General features: G+C 36.2%; 1 protein-coding gene across 2 annotated transcripts in view; it reads left to right on the top strand.

Moving 5' to 3' along the window:
- The window catches only part of ASZ1 (ankyrin repeat, SAM and basic leucine zipper domain containing 1), a 64,210-nt gene that overhangs the window by 3,840 nt on the left and 37,656 nt on the right, over nucleotides 1-22,714 (top strand). Inside the window, exons 3-4 of one of the 2 annotated variants that reach the window (XM_032753504.2) lie at nucleotides 969-1,091; nucleotides 3,068-3,179. In XM_032753504.2, coding sequence (XP_032609395.1) covers nucleotides 969-1,091; nucleotides 3,068-3,179 — 235 coding nt within the window. The remainder of the gene's footprint in view (nucleotides 1-968; nucleotides 1,092-3,067; nucleotides 3,180-22,714) is intronic. The other variant, XM_058435698.1, reaches the window with a different exon arrangement.

The raw sequence follows: 22,714 nt of genomic DNA, 5'->3' as shown, positions 1-22,714 counted from the left end.
AAAATTAGACAGTTAGAAATTAGACATATGTAGTCTTTCAGTGACCCAGTGTTTATACAGCCAAAAAAGTGACAGAGTGAGATCTTGTCTAAAAAAAAAAACAAAAAACAAACAAAAAAAACTTACTTTCAATACCTGATATCTCCCTTTTTTTAGCTCACTGCTTGTCATTCGATTGTCCAAGACAGAACGTGATAGTCATTTTTAATTTGTTCTTTTCCATCATACCTCCTCCTCAAAGTAATTTTAAATTCTGATGACCCTGCCTTTGAAATGTCCTTTTGTTTTCCTTCCTTTCTCTCTCCACTGCTCTTGCTCTGATTTTCGTATAAACTTCCTGTATTGTAACTAGTTTCCTTGCCTCCTGTCCCATTCTCAATAGTGGTATCTGTGTTTTCTTTATAATACGTATGTAATGATGTCAATTCCTGGATCACAAAACAGAGTCTGCATTTCTTAAGGGAGTTTTCATAATCTAACCTTAACCTATCTTTTTAGCTTCATGTTTTATCAGTCACCCATGGGTAAGTTTAGTGTTAGGAATAAAGTTAAAGGTTTTTGAGGGATATATGTGGTATTTTCAGCCATAGAGATAACTGATATTGCCCAGGGATAATATTCTAATTTAAAAGACGTTTTACCTCTGTGAAACCTTTCCAGCTCCCCTAGAGAAAAAGAAGGTAGCATGTAAAAACCTGTTATAATATACATACTCAGTTACATATATGATAAAACATCAGTCAGATCAGTCTCTTGGAACATAGTGCCTGTAGTGAAACTGAAGTTAGCAAATTGTGTTAACGTCCCGATATAACTATTTTCTATTTTTTGGAAGCCATTAAAAACTTCCCATGGTGGAATAAAGTACATGATGTACGTCACTTTACACAGTACTTTAAGCATATAAGGTGACTGATTTTTTTCTTTGGTGGTAGTGTGCTTTTAAAAGCTTGTTTTTATATTGACAGGCATTAGTGTAGATTCCACCTTTCAGTATGGATGGACTCCCCTTATGTATGCTGCTAGTGTTGCCAATGCAGAGCTGGTTCGGGTCCTTTTGGACAGAGGTGCTAATGCAAGCTTTGAGAAGGGTAAGATGTTTCAGATAACTTAAATGATTATGCTTACTGTGATTCCTTGGTTTCCAAGTAGCTATTATATAAAGTGAAAAAAAAAACTAAATCAGTCTGAAGTAACGTTTCTGTTCATTATACTATGTAAATAATATACAAAATCAAATTAGGAACCATACATATTCTGAAAAACTCTCTTTCCAAAAACATAAATTCCAGTTATAGTATCTTTATAACTGGTTGTTATTATGTACCTTTAACTTTAAGGTTTTGGTTGTTTTTAAAGGAAAAATTCTTTGAAAGAAACATTAAAAAGTTTATAATTTAGTGGCAAATTACTTGAAAATCAGTCTGTGGAATTTTAAACTAAACTCCAAATTACATCACTTAAAGTTGTTTCAAAGATAGTTCATGAAATCCATCTTTGTCCTTGTTACTAAATAATTTCCATTCAGAAGTGCTTTGAGTGTAAGAAGAACAAGAGTATATGAGCAAATCCAGTTTAATTATTACATTGAATTCCTGATTACTTATTTTTAACATATTTTCAATAGACAATTAAATTTGCTTCATAATTTCAGGTATAGGTTTCATTTTAGAATGTATTTTTACATTTTATACCTACAATTTTATTCTTTTTTCTCATTTATATATTTTACATAAATTTCTGTCTTAGCAACAGTTTCATGTTTAATCTTTTCTGTTAGGTTTTTCTTTTTATTGTATCATTGAAAAATATCACTTGGCCAGGCATGGTGGCTCATGCTTATAATCCTAGCAATAGCACTTTGGGAGTCTAAGGCAGGAGGATCACTTGAGCCCAGGAGTTCAAGATCAGCCTGGACAACATAGTGAGACTTTGTCTCTACTAACAATAAAAAAATATCAGCCAGGGGTGGTGGCACACACTTATAGTCTCAACTACTCAGAAGGCTGAGGCAGGAGGACTGCTTGAACCCAGGAGTTCAAAGTTGCAGTGAGTTATGATCATGCTACTGCACTCCAGCCTGGACAACAGAGTGAGACACTGTCTCAAAAAAAAAAAATTACTCAATGAAAGCTATGCTTAGGAATGAGGTTTTCAAAAGTGTATAAAATATTCTGCTCAAAAAATTAATTAATAATTATTCTTTTTATACTTCTCCCTCCTTGTAATCAGAGGGATAGTTAGAGCTATAAAATATATTTTTCACAGAATGTACACATAAGTTCTTTTATGTGTCCCACAATAGCCCTGTCACATATGAAGGGCAGGTATTAGGTTCTTATCTGTATGTTAGATCTAATGAGCTATTAAGATATCACAAAAGTTACGGTTTCTCAGTGGCAGGACTGGGACTAGAATATGCTCTGTCAGTATTGACCCACTAATGTGAATCATAGCTGTCGTGACTTATTTTGAAGTCTTAATTCAAAATAGGTGTTTTTTGTGTTTAATTTACTCTGATCTTTGCTGGCACCATGAGAGCCAAGAGAAGAAGAGTTTTAGGAAACAGTGAGTTCAGAAAGATCAAGTACAAAAGGACTGAGAGGAAACCAAACCAATGGATGTGGCAGTTACAGCAATTTCAGTGGGGTAGTTTATAAGCCAGATTTCAGGAGTTTTCAAATGGATAAGAAGTGAAATCAGAGAATATAGATCATTGTTTCCCAAACAGGAGTTTAGCAAGGCAAATTTTAATCAACCAAAAACTATTCAAATCCAGACAATGTGGCTATGTCCATGTCCTTAACCACTTTCTGTTCTCTTGAAGTAATGGGAGTAAGAAGGGAAGGAAGTTAAATGAATTATAGATAAACTTTGGAGACTGAAGGGATTCATGTCTAATCTCATCTTTTAATGAAGGAAGACAAAGTTACCTGCTAAGAGTGGGAGATTTGGGAAGAGGTTATAGAGTTTTAGAGTGCAATAATAGAATGTTTTGAGTGGTAAAGACATCAAATAGATGCTCTTGATGTATGGGGGTTTTTCCTCACTTTTCTATTTACTATAGATAAGCAAAGTATTTTGATAACTGCATGTTCTGCTCATGGCTCAGAGGAACCGATCTTGAAGTGTGTAGAACTACTACTTTCAAGAAATGCTGATCCAAATGTTGCTTGTAGGTAAGAGCCTTTATATCTTTCAAAATTCAAGTCAAATTAGAATTTTTCTTTGGTATCAGCCTTTTAAAAATCATGAACAATGTTTACTTGGCCAAATAGTTGATGAATGAAAATAGTTCATAAGGTCATGGTTCCAATTCTATAAGATTATCAGAGGAAGGGGATATCATGAAAGTAGTCTTTCAACTCTACATTTTGAGAGGAATGTCATAAGAATTTAGAATGAGAGGAAAAGGAGGACAATAAACTATAGTATCTTTTCTTGTGAATCATACTACTCTAAAGAATATGACGATTGACCTGTAAGAGTAAAGCCTCTTAATGTTCTCTCTGTATAACATTAAACAACTAAACAATTTTACAAACATACTAAGAAAATATATCCATTTTCTATTTTCCTAATTGTTTCCATTTTCTTAAGACTTAACGAATTAACTAGGTAATAACATGTGTGTAATAGTGCCTAGATGCATAGAAGACAAGCAGTAAATGTATCTTGCATCTTTTGAAATGTCAGTAATAAAAATGAATCAGATTGCTTAAAATTTCTATCACATTGGCTTCCTTTCTGACTCCATCTTCTATTTCGTCTTCCTATTAAATCTCTCTTTGTGTTTCATTTAATCTTTAAAATGAGTAGGAAGTAGCCCATCTAACAAAAGTGTCTAGCACAAATAGAATTATTATTCATAATTCATTAGTTCAGATAATAATGATCTAGTACCTGATATACAGAAATAATTATGCTTGACTCTGGAAGTTTTTTTTCTAAATTGGTTCAGTTTCTATGATACCTGGACAGCAACCTTGGAAGGTACTTTACAGCTTTAGATAATTCCTAAATCTTTGTTGAGATTAAAAAAATAATATTTTGGTCTGGTTGTAGTGGTTCTCAGGCAAGGTCTATTTGGCCTTTCAGGGGATATTTGGCAATGTCTAGAGACATTTTGATTGTTATACCTGAGAGATACTACTGGTACCTAGTGGATAGAAGCCAGGGATGCTGCTGAACATCCCAAAATGCATAGAACAACCCCTCAAAACAAAGAATTACAAATCCCCAAATGTCAGTGGTGCCATGGTTGAGAAACCCTGATCTAGTGTGAGAAGGGCCAAGATGTATTGAGTGGATAATTAATATTCAAACAAAGATAAAAAAGAACTGGCAGAGAAATTACCTGCAAACTTGTATTTTGTTTAAGACAGGGTCTCGTTCTGTCACCCATGCTGGAGTGCAGTGGCACCATCGTGGCTCGCTGTAACTTCTGCCTCCCAGTCTCAGGTGATCCTCCCACCTCAGCCTCCAGAGTAGCTGGGAGTACAGGCACACACTACCACACATGGCTAATTTTTGTATTCTTTGTAGAGACGGGGTTTCACTACGTTGCCCAGGCTGGTCTTGAACTCCAGGGCTCAAGCAATCTGCCTGCCTCCACCTCCCAAAGTGCTGGGATTAAAAATGTAAGCCACCATAACTGGCCTACCTGCAAACTTTTTTTTTTTTTTTTGAGACAGAGTCGTGCTCTGTCGCTCAGGCTGGAGTGCAGTGGCGCGATCTTGGCTCACTGCAACCTCTGCCTTCTGGGTTCAAATGATTCTCCTGCCTTAGCCTCTTGAGTAGCTAGGATTAGAGACACGCGCCACCATGCCTGGCTGATTTTTTTGTATTTTTAGTAGAGATGGGGTTTCACCATGTTGGCCAGACTGATCTCAAACTCCTGACCTCGTGATCCGCCCACCTCGGCCTCCCAACGTGTTGGGATTAGAGGCATGAGCCACCACACCCAGCCTCAAACTTTTAACAGAAACTTTTATCCTGTCATATATGGTACAATCCTTAGTAAAATGTAACTTTTGGATCTGGTTATACCTTGGAATTAGGACATGTGCTTTAGTACTCCTCGCTGAAGTAAACTTCCATGAGTGTTGTATTTTGATGTATACCTTTAGAAGTGGCATGAGATAAAACTTTTGCTTGGTGCTCTTCACTTTCTTTTTTTCCGACTGCCTCTATGAGATTTTGTAGGTAGTGAAGTCTTTACTCTCCTAATCACCTAAAATGTTGTAAACACACAGAAGTCAGTCAAGCCAGTGTCATAGGTTCTAGACTATTCTTTCTCCTCAAGAACTAGAAGATATCCTTTAGGTACATAAGATGTATTGGGAAAAACAGATTCCATTTGAATTAAAATGACACAAGGTTAGCATCTTATGCTAAAAACTATAAGGCAATCACACTATAAGGCAGTTTCAAAACTGAAAATCCTAAATGAGCAGATGAATTTGAAAGAGTACAAGATTTAGATTGGTATGTGATCAACTCTGTAAAATAATTAGAGAATTTATAGAATGGTTGAAGAAAATAAAGCAATATGCATTTAATTAATAGATGTGAGAAATAACCTGAAGAAAACTATTCAGCTGCTTCTTTTTTAATGCCCAAAGCATAAAGCAATAAAATTGAATTGTGTTTTCTTGATAGAGCTGAAAAGAGGGTAAGTTATGGCAAATAGTGCTTTTAGGCTGCAAATTTTATAAGAAGGATAGCATTAGGGGACATGGGGGGATAGCATGCTGTCAATGTGAAAGACAAAACATATCAGGACATATGGGGAGTACAATGAAATTTGAAGAGAATTTTATAGCTAACTCATTAGCAGTGACAAAAATCAAAACCTCTTAGAAGATTGGGAGCTTTAGATTCTTGTAAAAAGTGCCAGAAGATACCAGCAATACATCTGGGAACCCCTCTTCAGATGTCAAGGAGAAAAACAGATATTCAGATGAATTTACTTTCAAGTTGTTGATGTAGCCTCTTTTGTTGAGCAATGCCATTGCTGAGAAAAATTACCTCTCAAGAAAAAGAGCACAAGGAAAGAGTCAGCCATAAAACATAAATGGCTAGATTTTGCGAAAGCTAGATAGATGGTCACATACTTGATAGGTGCAAAGAAAGTTGGCTTGTAACTTTTTTTTTTTTTTAACTAATATGGGATCAGTAGTCTTGTCTCATGAAGTGAAATTAATAGCAAAGTCTTGGAGATCAGCCTCTAAGCTTGAGACTGAAGTCTTAGTTTCCATGTGAACAGTAGCATGAACTCTTCTCCATTCTGTGGAAATACCTCAAAAGACAGGATCTTAGTTTTTAGATAAAATGGGGAAAAATGAGTTACTGATTTGTATTAGGAGCAGGAAGATAATTTCTGGGGGGTTGCAGATCTTAAAATGAAAGTAAGTCACTTGAATTACTTGGTTCTGTTTGCACTACACTGCGAGTAGATAGAAGAATAAAGATTAAGAAGAAACTGTTGAATTTCCTCTACTTAACTAATTAGAAATCTTGCTGAATGGTACTGAGGGAATTCTGTAATAGTTTAAATTTTTTAACTTGTGTATAACTTACATACACATAATTAAAATACTCAGATTTTCAGTGTACAGTTTGATCAGTTTTGATAAATACATACATTTGTGTAACTTACACCACAAGATGGGATATTTCTATCACTGCAGAAAGTTCCATTGTGTCTCTTGCCAGTCCGGTTCCTTCTCCACCAGAAGCAACCATGTGATCCAGATCTTGTTTGTACCACTATAAATTTTTTCTGTTCTAGAATTATACAGTATTTTTGTGATTAACTGAATATAATAAATTTTAAGACTCATCTATGCTCTGTGTATTAGTAGTTTGCTATTTTCTTTATGGCCTGAGAAAAACAGGTGTTCCAGTAAGGCAGAAAATCAATTGGCTTAGAATTTAAAAGAAAAGACAAAAAAGCCACAAAGTTGTTGACAAGATTTCAGTAGGCAGAATTTTAAAGTATTTAGGCTCTGTGCTAAGGCAGCATGAGTGCTGACAATATAGTACGTTTTTCTAAGTCCCTAAACAGAGACAAGCGCCTTGCATCAATGCTTCAGGTAGCAAGCACTGACTATCCACTCCTTTATTTTTTATTTTATTATTTACTTATTTATTTTGAGATGGAGTCTCGCTCTGTCACTCAGGCTGGAGTGCAGTGGCGGATCTCCGCTCACTGCAACCTGCAGCTGCCGGGTTCAAGTGATTCTTGCCTCAGCCTCCCAAGTAGCTAGGCCTACAGGTATGCCACCACTCCTAGCTAATTTTGGTATTTGTAGTAGAGATGGGGTTTCACCATGTTGGCCAGGCTGGTCTCGAACTTCTAACCTTAAGTGATCCACCTGCCTTGGCTTCCCAAAGTGTTAGGACTACAGGCATGAGTCACTGCGCCTGGCCCACTCCTTTATTTTACCTACTGAATTGCTTACTGGGAATCATGTTTGGTGTATGCTATGGTTGTTTCCATTTGTTTTGCTTCAGCAAGCCATTTGTGTATGTGTACTAAATGTTAATATCACTAAATACCTTTTTTTATTGTTTTATATTTCTTTTTTTTCAGTTTTCATTCCTTAATTTCATTTCATTTTTTTCAGTTTTCTTTCAGAGTTCCCCTTTATGTGCCGGGGATACATTCCAAGACCCCCTAGTAGACGCCTGAAAACATTGATACTACCAAACCCTATAAATACTGTGTTTTTTCCTATGCATACATATATGTGATAATTTATAAATTAGGCATAGTAAGAGACTAACAATAACTAATAATAAAATAGAACAATTATAACGATATACTGTAATAAAAATTATGTGAATATGGTTTCTCTCAAAATATCTTATTGTACTGTACTCACCTTTCTTGGTGACCTGAAATGATCTGAAAAGATCTGTCAATCTGATAATTGAGACAGATCCGTCAATGTGATAATTGGGTGTGTAGTATATATAGCGTGGGTATGCTGGGCAAAAGATGATTCATATCTCAAGTGAGACAGTACAAAATCTCATCACACTATTCAAGACAGTGTGCAATTCAAAAGTTATGAATTCTTTATTTAATATTTTTGGTCCTCAGGTTACTGCAGAAAGCAAAACCACAGATAAAGAGATACCATCTCATGCCAGTTAGACTGGCGATCATTAAAAAGTCAGGAAACAACAGATGCTAGAGAGGATGTGGAGAAATAGGAATGCTTTTACACTGTTGGTGGGAGTGTAAATTAGTTCAGTCATTGTGAAAGACAGTGTGGCGATTCCTCGAGGATCTAGAACTAGAAATATCATTTGACCCAGCAATCCCATTACTAGGTATATACTCAAAGGATTATAAATTATTCTGCCTTAAAGACGTGCACACATATGTTTATTGCGGCACTGTTCACAATAGCAAAGACTTGGAACCAACCCAAATGCCCATCAATGACAGACTAGATAAAGAAAATGTGACACATATACACCATGGAATACTATGCAGCCATAAAAAGGGATGAGTTCATGTCCTTGCAGGGACATGGATGAAACTGGAAACCATCATTCTCAGCAAACTAACACAAGAACAGAAAACCAAACACTGCATGTTCTCACTTATGAGTGGGAGTTGAACAGTGAGAACACATGGACACAGGGAGGGGAACATCATACACCAGGGCCTATCAGGAGCTCGGGGGCTGGGAGAGGGATAGCATTAGGAGAAATACTTAATGTAGGTGACGGGTTTATGGGTGCACAAACCACCATGGCACGTGTATACCAATGGAACAAACCTGCATGCTCTACACATGTATCCCAGAACTTAAAGTATAATAAAAATAAATAAATTTTTATCATTTGATGGTGAACATTTCCAAACTTATTAACTAAATAGACCATTAAAGGAGTAATTCTCATCTGCTTTAAAGTTTATATTGCACCCAAATTTTGTTTTAAGTAAACATTTAAATTTGCTAATACTATTTGGATTCCTGGGTGTCAATGATTTTTGCAAAAATTTTGTAGCTTCTTCCAACATTTCTTCTCTTTCATCTTGAAAGTGGCTTCTTGAAAAGGAAAAAACATCCCTTTAATGTGATATTATTAAGGTATCTCCATCATGATACCATGACAAGCATCTTCTAAATGTTGCAGTTCTAGAAAAATCTCTCATCTATCGTTTCTTCAAATATTACATCCTCCTTCTGAGCCTGTGATTATATATCCGTTAGATCTTCTCACTATATCCTCAATATCTTTCATTTTCCATTTTTCAGTCTCATTGTGCCATATTCTGGGTTATAGCTTCTGATCCTCCCTCTAGGTCACTAAATCTCACTTCACCTTCTAATCTGTTGTTAAAATAATGGATTTAGTTCCTCAGTTTTTAAGAAATTTTTAAAAACTTCTAGATTTCCTCACAATTTTGGTCCAAATTATCTAACTTGCAATTACTAGAAATAGAAATCAGCATCTTCTAGATTTTTAAAGTTTATTTATAACCATTTTTGTGTCAGCTCTGTAATTCTTTCCTTCCCATGCAAACTTCTTTTTTAAAATCTTATTTAAAGTAGCTTTGGAAATAGCATTGATTTAATTCATGGACAGCTTTCCATATGATATGTAGATCCACTTTGTTCTTTTATTATTTTTTTCTTTATTTTCTTTTATTTTTTCATTTTCCATCTGTGGGACTTATGGTAAAAACTGACAACTTGAAAGCCGTTTTTAAAATTAAGCCTCTAAGACACAAATTACATCTTAACGCATCTCTTGGATCTTGATACTGACAATATTTAACACAGTGTACAGTATCTGGCAAATATGGAAATTTAATACTGGTTTATTTTGGCTTTAGAATTTGAGGGCTTTATGATTTGTAAATGAAACATTTTTTGAATATTTGCTGTGTAAAAGGCACTGTGTTAATTGCTTGTCTGTGTTAATACATTGTCTAAATAATCTTTACAACTCACTGATAAATGGTATGTTATTTTTCACAGAACAGAAAATTGGTACTCAAGTATTTAAGTGCCTTTGAATGTAACAGAGGTTTGATAAGGGTATTTACAACAGTTTAATCTGAACAGGATCCACCAGTAGAATGTATTTGTATTCCTCATCTTGTATATATTTAGGATGTTTTCACAACAGTTTAAACAGCATGACTTTTTATATTGTTGCAAAACATATGTTTGTGTTAAACTTCGTGTATCTTTGGATTTGGGTTTTTTCTTTTTTCTATCTTGTTCCCTAAATTATAGTTGAATATTTTCACTTAAAAACTCTACAAACTACAAAAGTATGGGAACAGAACAATGTTATCACTTTAATTTAGCTTAATCACCTGTAGGTCTGAAAACAAGGTGGCCTTCAGTCAAATGAATTGAAACTTGGCATAGTAAATCTTCAATTTAACCTTAAATTTGGAGTTGATATTTTTATTGTTAGAATAAGCCTTTAAAAAATATATGCAATTGACATTTTTGTTTTTAGAAATTGTGCGTTTTCCCCCTAGTTTGCTGAAACCCTTTCTTATCTTAAAAAAAAAAAAAAAAAGATTTTTTTTTTTACATTTAGAAGGCAATTTTTCTATCATACATATTTGTTACATTAAGATTGCTCAGTCATAAGATAAGGCTTTTGTAAAGTGATGTGGCATTTTAATTTAAATAGATGCTTTTATTACCATTGATAAGGCAGAACACATTAATTAATGCCCTAGGTTTTGACGTAGTCATTGTGTAATTGTTAACTTGTTGAATGTTATTGCATGTTTTAATAAACAGAAGATACCTTTGGAAAAAATGTTGCCTACTTTCTCAGAACATAAATTTAGTTGTAAATGTCACAGGAGCAGTTTGGTAGATAAAAATGTAATTTTGGCTTACAATAGTAACTTGTTTTCTAGTTGTAAGTAAATGTGTGACATCTTTGCTCTGAAAGCATAGACTGGAATTACAAAAATATTATTTCATAAAGAATTCTTAGAAATATCTTATTTAGAAAACATTACTATAAATTGTCATTTATGTTGTAGTTTTTCTTTGTAGCCTTTTTAAACCTGTAAATAATCAAGACATTTTGTCATAAGATATTAAAATAATATGGAAGTCCATGTAGTAAATCATGAGTCTTTGTTGACTAAAGAAATTCCTTAAATTCTCTGCCCCAGGATAGCTATTTTAAGTAGTTTGGTAAATGTCCCTAATCCTTTTTAAAAATATACATTTTCATACAAATGCACACACACACACACACACACACACACACACACTTCTTTTCACTTGTTTGGGATCTTTCCTTGTCAGTACATAATAAGTTTACCTCTCGTTTTTTAGCTGCTTAATATTCCTTATTATTAATGTACTGTAATTTATTGAACCATTATCATGTTGACAGCATTTAAGTTGTTTATAATTTTTATTCTTATGTTATATGGTGGTTAAGAGTACTGTCTTATGAACCAGACTGCCAAGGTTTGAATCCCAACTTTGTCATTTACTAGCTCTGTAACTGGGCAAGTTATTCATCTTTTCAGTTTCATTCTTATAGTAGGGGATAAAAATACCACTCACATCATAAAGTTGCTTTGTGTTTAGAACAGTGCCTAGCCACAGAGTAAGCATCAGATGTTTGTTTGCCATAACAATGATGATAATATCCTTGGTACGCATTAATTCTGTAGAAGACTTCCAGAAGTAGAATTGCTCAAAAGGTTTGCACATTTAAAATCTTGCAAGTTATATACAAACTGTCCGCCAAAAAGTTTTTTCCACTTTACATTTGTAAACCATGTGAAAGTATCCATTTTGTTTTTGGCATTCTTGCTAACATATTGTTGGGCTTTGTGGTTTGAACAATATCATGGATAAAAGTGAGCATGTTATAGTTTTGTTATTTTTCTGATTTTTAATTAGTTTGAACATCATTTCTTATGTTTTTAGCCTTTTATATATTTTTAATAAATTGCCCCATTATCATTTTAAAATTTATCTCTTATCTACATATAGGAGCTGATTTTACCTTTGTTAGCAGTTTTACCTGTATGCAAACAGTGATAGATATCTTAGGGTTATCTTGCATATTTAAGGCATATGTTAATATTCCTACTCAGATACCTGGAAATCTACTTGGACCTTTTGAAAGCAAAAATAGGATAGAGGTGAAGAAAGCTAGTTGATGAAAAGCTCTTGGCACTAATTTTTCAAAACACATGCACAGAAACCAAGATCACACACAAACACCTTTCAAATTGACTTGACTTTTATCTTATTAGTGTCTGGCACGTGGTAGGAAATTACTATTTCTAAATTGAACTCAATTCTCCATCAAATAGACTACCCTTTGATAAGTCTTATTGATTATAATAATGTTAATACACACTGATTAGTAGTGTATAATAAATTATACACTACAAAAATAAAGTAGGTATAATAAAATTATACCACTACCTCCTTATAAAATTAGTTTGCTTGAGAATTTAGCTTTTTTGTCTTTTCCTATACTTTAAATTCTAAATTTGAAATGACAGCTTAATTGCTTTCATTTAAAAATGTGATTTTTTTTCCTCTTACATCTTTTAGGAATAAAGCTTTCCATACCCTGTCCTGAAGTACTAATAGCGATATCGGGGAACTAGTGTATGAGTTTATAATTTATTGTTTATAAATTGTCTAATTTTAGTGTATTGGTTTTCAACAGTATAATGATGACTAGAAATTCTCAACAAGAGTCCCTCCAAAAAAAACCCTGCTATGCTTGAGTAAAAACCCTGCTATCCTTCTTTGTAATTTTTGACATTGTTTCATCTGCCATTTTATTGTAAAATTGTATTATAATGGCAAAATAGTCATAATTTTCATTGTTAAAATTAAGCAAAAATGTAGTTTGAGTTATGCTAGTAAGAAAAATTGAAAATTACTTATTTGTGAATGATCTTGGACTCAGAATTTATGTCTCAAGTCCTGTTATTATAAGCTTCATGACCTTGCTAACTTTTGAAACTGAACTTTTATTTTTCATTTATGGAATAAGATAAGAAAATTTGTTTCACTGATTTTGCTGGATTCTTGTGACAGTCAGATGCAATATCGTGTAAAATTGTTTTGTAAAAAGTGTCGCATATAAATATAACAAGTTTCTAAAAAAATGGCTGATGCCATTAAAGAATCACACTTTAGTTATGACTGTACTACTAAGCAGATACCAGGAGTACCTATTAATAATTAGGAATAGTATGTTTTCAAGGAAATAGTAAAAAATAAATTATCTACATAAAAAGTTTATGCATAAGGGATATGTTACACAAAATTATGGAAGTATTTATAATAAATGTGTAATCCCAAAAGAATTAATGAAAATTTTGCATGTTCGTAAAACAAGCAGTAGGATGATTAACAAGCAAAGTCATAAATATGGTCCTCATCCATTCCTTAATTGTAAGCTAGTTAAACATACATTTTCTAGGTGAGAGAGAACAATATTTTTCTTTCTTGGAAGCCTTACTTGGATTTGTTTAACTCTTCTTTTTAATCTTTTATGGAGAGGAGGTAGTGAAGTTTCTTCTTTCACATAATAAAAATATGTTTTCATATGAGTGTTTTAGCTTGTATACATAATTTGTTTTCAAATTTTGCTAAATTTTATGCATCCTGGTAGTTTTTCAAATAACTGACAGGGTCCCCCTTAATTTGTATGTTATTCATTTTTATTAAACAGATAACAGTGTCATTAAATCTTGGAGTATCTTATAACTAACATTCCATGTTTGAATGTGTTCTTCCTGAACATATAGTTGAATTCATTTTTCTTTATCCCCTTTTGGCTGGCTAAAATATTTTATTTAAAATAAAGCAAGGGACTTTTCTGACACCTTATTTATATTTCCAGTGACAGACTGTAAAGGAACACTGACTTAAAGCAGATTTCTTTTTTGCTAATATGTTTAACTTTTAACTATTAGAATTCTGAATAATTTTTTAAAATAAATTCTTTCCTTGTTTTACCTGTTCTTATTAGAGCTGTTAGCATATCAAAACTGTGGTTCATACAGTCTTTGAAAAGCCATGTTTTGTCTAATTATTGTAATTTTGCTTTAAATATGTTTTAAATAAAATAATATAATGTGGTTAAAGGACCCTTTGTATCCTCCCCAATCATATTCCCTTTCCTTCTTTCTTTCTTATAGAAGCAACCACAGTCTTGTAATTTGTGTGTATTTTTTCTGCCCAAGTTAAATTACACATATGATCATCCATCTGTGCGTGTATATATAATCATCCATAAACATTATATAATGCCACTTGACCTACTTTTTATTCCACTTTCTTATTGAGATCTAATTTACAAAATGAAATGCACAGATCTTCAGTGTAGAGTTTTTATTGTGACAAATACATATACCCATGTAACCCACATCTCTTTCAAAATATAGAACATTCTTCCTTACCCTAGGAAGCTCCCTTAGGCCCCTTCCAAGATAATCCCCTGAAACCAGAAGACAACCACTCATTTTCTTTTCCTACCCTGCATTAGTGCTGTTTACTACATTATGCAGTATTGTACTTCTTAATGTCTAAATTCTTTTGCTCAGCATGTTTTTGAGAACGTATGTTTTGTGTATCCGTAGTTCATTTCTTTTTATTGCTGAGAAATGTTCTAATGTTTGGATATATTACAGTTTGTTTATTCTCCTACTTTGCTTTTCATTATTAATATCTAGCTGAATTCCACTATGGTGAAGGAACATAATCTATATTATTTCAGATCTTTGAAATTTGTTGAGATGTTCTTTATAACCCAACCTATGGTCAATTTTTGCACTATAAAATAATGTGATTTGGCAATGGTTGGGTGTAATGGTCTACTGTGATATAATAAATATATATTTGGTCTTTGTCCCCTGGTTCCTGGCACAGCTCCTTCATGCCTTGTAATTTATTGAATGACAAGGGTGATCTTTTGAATGATATAGAGCATGTTTGGTTAAAATATTTGGTTTTAACCACTGGTTCCTGACACTAGAACTTCTGAAACCCTTGGAATCTCCCAAATAAGAGTCTTTAGACATCTCATACTAATGAGATGACTGGTTGTGGGGGTGGGAGGCAGAAAGACCAAGACATGATTAAAGGGTAGAAATTTTTAACACTACCCCCTGACCTCCACAGAGAGAGGAGAGAGGCCGGAGATTGAGCTAATTACCAATGGCCAATGATTTAACTATCCCTTCATAAAAAAACCCTAAACTTTAGGATTTGTAGAGAGCTTTTGAGTTAGTGAATATGAGAAAGTACTGGCAGAGTAGCATGGTGAAATCTCACACCATCCCTCTCCTTCCCACCTGGGAGGTAAATTATCTCTTTGTCCAGTGTATCTGGACGAAGACTCTATACACACTACCTGCCCGTTAGTCATCTACATTATCTTCTGACATCCAACCATGGACATTGTCATGGCTTGATAATGCAGGATCACCAGAAGCAGATGATCCTCCTTCTAATGTATTGTGTATACATTACAGAAGGTCAAAGTAGCTTAACACTACATCACGATGCCTGTCATTCATTCACCCTGCTTCATCTCTTCACATAGGCATTTTATCATTACATATCATCACAAGAAGAAAAAGGGTGAATATAGTACAATAAGATATTTTGAGAGAAAGATCACATTTACATAACTTTTATTGAGTATATTATTGCAATTGTTTTATTCTTAGTTCCTGTTATCTCTTACTGCTCCTGATTTGTAAATTAAATTTTTTCATAGGCACATATGTGTAGGAAAAAAACATAGTATTTAAAGGGTTCACTACTATCTGTGGCCTCAGGCATCCACTGGGGGTATTGGAGCGTATCCCCCATGGATAAAGCAGGAGGGACTACTGTCCTGATTTTTTTTTTTTTTTTTACTTCCGTGTTCTATCAGTTACTGAGATTTGCATTTTGGTCAACTTTTCCTTACATCTTTTAAGCCTACCATATCCCTAATGCATTGACCTTTTACTTTTATGAAGTGTACCCGTTTGTATGTAGTAATTCTTACTTCATTATAATATACTTAATCTAATATTGGTGTAGGTATATCAGCTTTCTTGAGCATGTGTATAGTGTTTTTCCATATTTTTGCTTTCAGCCTTTCTATGTGCTTTTATTTAAAGTAAGTAATATATAGTTCTCCTTTTTTAATCCAGATTGATTGACAGTAGTTTTCTTTTCATTGAAGTATTTAGTCTACCTGCCTTTAATGTGCACACTGATCAGTGTTTCATTAGTCAGTGCCCTTTTTTCCCAATTCTGATTATTTTTTGATTAATCAAACATTATTTTTTATTATTCCATTTTCTATCTTGCTATAGTTATTCATTCTTTTATTATTCTTTGAGTGGCTACCCTAGAGATTATAACATACATTCTTTACTTAGTAGAGTCTACTCCAAATTAGTACTTTTAACAATTCCTGGACAATGCAGGAATCTTAGAATATTTTAACCTCAGTTGTGCCCATTCCACCCCTGTATTTGTGCTATTGTTGTCATATGTTTTAAATCTATCTCTTTTTTTTTTTTTTTTTTTGAGATGGAGTTTCGCTCTTTGTTGCCCGGGCTGGAGTGCAGTGGCGCAATCTTGGCTCACCACAACCTCCGCCTCCCGGGTTCAAGAGATTCTCCTACCTCAACCTCCCAAGTTGCTGGGATTATAGGCATGCACCACCACACCTGGCTAATTGTGTATTTTTAGTAGAGACGGGGTTTCACCATGTTGGTCAGGCTGGTCTTGAACTGCCAGGCTTAGGTGATCTGCCCGCCTTGGCCTCCCAAAGTGCTGGGATTATAGAAATCTATCTCTATTTAAACCTCACAATTTATTATTAGCATTTTAGTATTGCTATCAATTATGTTATTATTACCAACTTTTATTTGGATTTACCCACATACTCATCCTTTATGGCTCTCTTCATTCCATCCTCTATTTTTATATTTTAAACAGGGATTTAATCAGGGATCAATTTCCTTCTGAAAACCTTTTTTAAATACATCTGCTGGTGACTGTGTTTTTGTTTCAAGGCATTTTTATTTTGAATGTATTTTTATTTTGCTTTTCATTTTTGAAAGTTATTTTCACTGGGTATAGAATTCTAGGTTAGCGTTACTTTCTTTTGGTACTTTAAAGCTATCATTTTGTTGTCTCTTATTTTTACTGAAAGCTTGTATGCCCGACAGCATTAACTCAAGCATACTCTTATAATGAACCTATGGTCTAAGGAGAGTATGTGTTTGGAGTTCTGAGCTAAAGAATCTGGGAGTAACCGACCTAGAGATTCACTTCTTATCTAAGAAGGGCATCTGAACCTCTGGCCCATTCCTTGGAATACAGGCCATACAGGGGATTGAGACCCTTTGTTTTGGGTTAAATGGAGGTTGCTAGGTGGAGATTGATATGTAAAAATGCTATGTAACTTGTACACTTTTTAGAAATAGTTGCAGTTTTCCTAATCAGCCCATTGCTCCAGGACCACCTTATGTATGTCTTTAATAAACCCTATGGCTCGTTCACTGGCTTGGGGTTTTCTCTTCAGCCTTTCAAACATGGTGCTATCCCTATTTGAGTCAGTAGAGGTCCCACACAACAATTGGCAATCCAGCCAGGAAGTTGGAAAGAATCCTGTGAGCACCAAGACGATGCGATCAGGGAAAAGGAAATCCACAAGGGAAACGCTGGGATGGCCATCCACATCTATGTAGGGCCCAATGACTGCTATCCTTGATGGATGAGGCCCACTGCATGAGTATGGGGATGCCCTCATAACACCAAAAGGTTTGGAAGAGCTGGTGCAAGGGGTAGATCCAACTAAGTGAAAGTCACATGCCCAAGCTATGACAGCCATAGTTCATTGGCAGCTCCTGTGTGTTGAGGAGCCACGGCACTGCACTGCACAGGCAAGGGTGCATCAGTTACAAGACGAGCTGTGATTAGAAAGAAATGCTTAGTTAGCTCAGACTAAAATGTTGGAGACCTAACTGTTCTGCCTATGCAAACAGAATGACAGAATGGACACTCTGGCTTGCCACATAACTCATTTGAAGAGTCATCAACTGTCAGGCCGACAAGTTAGGGCTGTCATGAATAAATCATCCTGGAACGCTAAGTCCTGGGACCCCATGGAGAGCTCTAGTGGGAAGGAGGAAGAGGACTGGGATGAGTCCATAGAGGTTCCCATACTGTCTGCATGTACATTGGCCACCACCAAGGTGAAAGTGGACCCCACAAAAGGAAGCCCCTCAAGACTTGCCCTGCCTGAAAGAGGGCAGCACACCACAATGTGGGATTATACCACCGTGGAACTGGGAAATAGGTTCAAACAGAAGGGGAGAGAGTCAATCATAGGGTGGTTTCTCTGTCCATGGGATGTAGGGGAAGAGAATACTATACTCTCTAGATTTGAGATGAATAAAATGGCATCCATCACAAAGCACCTTGTCCTGAGGCAGCATTTCTATGGCACCAATAATGGGGATGAGACCATCCCCCTCCTTAGCTGAGTGGTTGTGGGCTTCAAGGGGCCCTGGCCAAATGAGGGAGACATCTCCACATCTCCTTTGCAATGGCAGACTATGAACAAGTTGCATGACGTCCTCTGGGAGTTGGGGCTGAAACATGCTATTAATATTTATGCTAAAAATCATCACGATCCCAACAGTGAATTGGTTACTGCCAGAATAAAAGAGATAATTCTGCAATTGACAGACCTAAGTAGTGATATAGGATGCCGGTTTCCGTCTTAAGCACCCTAATATGGCAGCCAGTATCCTGGGCAGCCCAAGTGGCCACTGACTTAAGGGAAACAGAAAAACTGCATAAGTAAGAGGTATGCAGTGCTGGATGAAAGACAAAGGAGCCAAAAAAAAAAAAAAAAGGAAACAGTCAAGGGGCTTGTCAGAGTGATTTGCCGATAGATGTAGGCAACCTGTTAATGGCAGGAATACCTACTGAAAAAAAAAAAAAAAAGACAAAAAGCCTAATACTGTTTTGGTTAGACTGTAATAAAATCTCAAGCCGGAACAGCACTTCACTAAGGAGCCTCAGGCTCAGCCCACCAGCCCTCCCACAGAGAGATGGCAGGCACTAACCCCTTTAGCCTAAGATAAAGGCCAAGGCCTCAGAATCCCAATAAAAACAATGATGGCCAGGGACCAGAGGCCTCACGTAAAACTATATATAGGTCACCTAAAAATAAACGGACTGTGCTTGCTCTAGTGCAGTGGTCCCTCACCTTTTTTGGCACCAGGGACCAGTTTTGTGGAAGACAGTTTTTCCTAAGGGGTGGGGGGATGTTTCGGGATGAAACTGTTCCACCTCAGATCGTCAGGCGTTAGATTCTCATCAGGAGCATGCAATGTAGATCTCTTGCATGCGCAGTTTACAATAGGGTTCGTACTCCTATGAGAATCTAATGCCACCACTGATCTGACAGGAGGTGGAGCTCAGATGGTAATGCTCGCTCACCTGCCACTCACCTCCTGCTCTGCGGCTCAGTTGCTAACAGGCCACAGACCAGTGCCAGTCTGCTGCCCGGGGGTTGGGGACCCCTGCTATAGTGGATACTGGAGCCAAATGCACTCATGTATGGTAACGCCTATCAGTTCCAAGGGCCTGTAACAGCAATAGATAGTAAAGGGCGATGGGGAATGAGGTATAAAAGTTGAACTAGTATTACAAGTTGGAAGACTGTCACGATGACCTTATTTAGTATATATAGCTCCTATCCCAAAATACATCTTGGGAATGGGTATCTTGTCAGGCTTGACCCTCCAGACTGCCAAAAAATTCCAACTGAGAGTTAGGATGACAAAACATAATCACGGTAACACAAAATGGACACCAATACAGTTGCCCAGCCCCATAGCAAATAGTAGTGCTGAAGCAAGCAATACCACTTGTGAGTGGGGAGTGGGGGCATGATAAAATCACACGAACTATTAAGGAGTTAGCCCAGGTGGGCATTATAAGGCCAGTAGTGCACAGCCCACAAAACAACCCTGTATGGCCTGTGCAAAAACCTGACAGGACTTGGAAAATAACACTACATTACCAGAAATTAAAATATCACTTCCTTTCTGATGAAAATAGGACAGGTGCTTGGCATGTAACGTTTTCTTATTAATTTAACCAAGCCTTCTTCAGCATCCCCATTGCCCCAAAGACAAGACCAATTTACATTCACCTAGAAAGGAGAACAATGGGCCTTTACCATCTTGCCCCAAGGATATTTACATAGCCCCACTATCTGTGAGGGTCTAATGACCACAGACATCAATTGTCAATCGATGGACTACCCTGGAGAGGGTACGTTTTCTATTAAATTGATGATATCATGCTAACTAAGTCTTTTTCTACCTTACAAACTGCAGCCCCACCTTTGGGTTAGTAATGGAGGTTGCTAGTCCCTACCTTGCCGTCTCGCTTGGCAAATGGAGTATGGGCAGCACAGACAGTTAAGGGTCCAGGCTTATCAAATATTCAGTGTCATCTGGTTGGGTAAGACTAAAGTCAAGTCGTTCTTTCTGCCATTATAGATAAGGTGTAGGACTACCCGCATCCTACCACACCAAAGCAGTTGCAGACCTTCTTAAGCTTTATAGGGTATTAGTCCTTTTATTCCCCATTTGGCCCAACTTCTCAGGCCCTATACCACTTAGTCAAGATGGGGGCTCACTGGAACTGGTCCACAGAGAAAGATGAGGCCTTTAAACAAACTAAAGTCATAATGAAACAAATAAAATTCTGGAAACTCTAGTACAGGGACAACCTTGTGAATTGGACATAGCCAGTTACCCTGAGGGGTGTGCCATCGGGGTTCTAGTCCCAACTATGGAAGGGGGTTGAAGCTAAATATATCATCATGGAGCAACAACTCAATGCTAAATATCATCTCTTACAACATGACAACATGACAAAGGGGCTCCCAGTGCTGGTATGCACTCAGTATCCCATAGCAGTTTGGTTAAAGGATACCTTCCGGAAACCAAAGTCTGGGAATTCCCGGAGACAGATGTGGCCAAATAGCATACATACTTGCAACATTAGGCTCCAAACAAAGGGAGCACATCAATAGTTCCTTAAGTGCAGAGTTCCATTTGGTGCTCAGCCCTGTCACCTGTTTGACAACTGAAGGACAGTCTTTGATTGAGGTCACTGAGCCTGGTTTAATCAACTCTCAAGTGCTTAGAAAAACCTTCAGTACAGTATGATTTCTATTGCGTTCGTTATTCTCTTTTGTTATAGTTTGTATTGCTGCCACAGCATTTGGCTGCACATACTGCTCTTCCACATACCTGGCCCCCAAAAATCACACACAAAAAAAACATGATAAAAATATGAGGGCCATTCAAGAATATGCTGAGATGGAGTGTATGGCAGATGCACTTTACAGCAGTAACTCCAGCAAACACTAAGAATGGCCATATGGTCTAAGTAGAATGTGTGTTTGTGTTCGAGCTTCCAAGCTAAGGAATCCGGGAGTGGCCAACCCGAAGATTCACTCCTTATCTATGAAGGACATCTGAACCCCTGGCCCATTTCTTGGAATGCAGGCTGTACAGGGGATTAGAGACCCTTTGTTTGGGGTTAAGTGGAGGTTGCTAGGTGAAGGTTGCTAGGTGGAAATTACAAAGTAAAAATGCTATGTAACATAAATGCTTTTTACAAATGGTAGCAATTTTCCTGTCCAGCCTGTCACTCATGGACTGCCCTGTAAGTTCTCAGTAAACTCTATGTCTCATTTGTTGATTCTGGGTCTCTCCTTCAACCCCTTAAACACAGTGCCATCCCTATTGGAGCCAGTAGGGGTCCAGCACAACAAAAGTCAGCTGTTACTCTTACTGTTGATTCTTTGAAGGTATTAGATTTTATCCTCTGCTTGTTTTTAATATTTTCTGTTGGTCTTTTTTTTTTAAAAAAAAAAAACAGCTTTGCTATGATATCCCTACGTATAGTGGGGTTTTGTTTTTGTCCCACAGGAATTCTTAAATCTGTTGTTTGATGTATTTCATTAGTTTGGGAAATTTTTCAGGCAGTATGTCTTAAGATACTGCTTTTTCTTCATTCTCTCTCCTCTCCAATTGAGATTTAAACCATTGCATCTATATCCCATTTGTTTCTTAACACTCTTTTCTTCCCTTCTCTTCTCCATATTCACACTGGGTATTTTCTTTTGGTCTATCTTCTGTAGCTAATCTACTATTAAACCCATCTGTTAGCTTTTTGATTTCATTAATCTTGTTTCTTAGTTATACAACTTACGATGCCTGGTAACTTTTGGTTGAATGCTGGATATTATATAAAACTTTGGTACAGGTCTGTTTGCTTCCAGAAAATATTTAATTTTCTTCTGATTGATAGTTGGAATAAGGGCAGATCACCTCAATTAAATCAGGGATTAAGATAGTTCAAGGCTGGATTTCAGGATCAGTTATTTCCCATATTTTCCACAGTCTCAATTCAAACTTGGGGTGTTTATCTGAGCCACTCTCCCTTTGAGGATCATGAATGACAATTTTTATTTCCTCTGCTCTTTGTGGGAATGCTCAAAGCCCTCTTAGCATCTAGTTTTAGCTTGGTGGTTGTAGTCTTCTTCAGCCCCTGAAAATACTTTGAAGGCAGAAGTCCAAGAGAAGATCACTTCTCTGCAGGGTCACCTCTCTGTT

This window comes from Hylobates moloch, unplaced genomic scaffold, assembly GCF_009828535.3.
Source record: "Hylobates moloch isolate HMO894 unplaced genomic scaffold, HMol_V3 SCAFFOLD_1, whole genome shotgun sequence".
Lineage (NCBI taxonomy): Eukaryota > Metazoa > Chordata > Mammalia > Primates > Hylobatidae > Hylobates > Hylobates moloch.
Note: the sequence above shows the minus strand (reverse complement) of the source record. Positions and strands in the feature narration are given on the sequence as shown.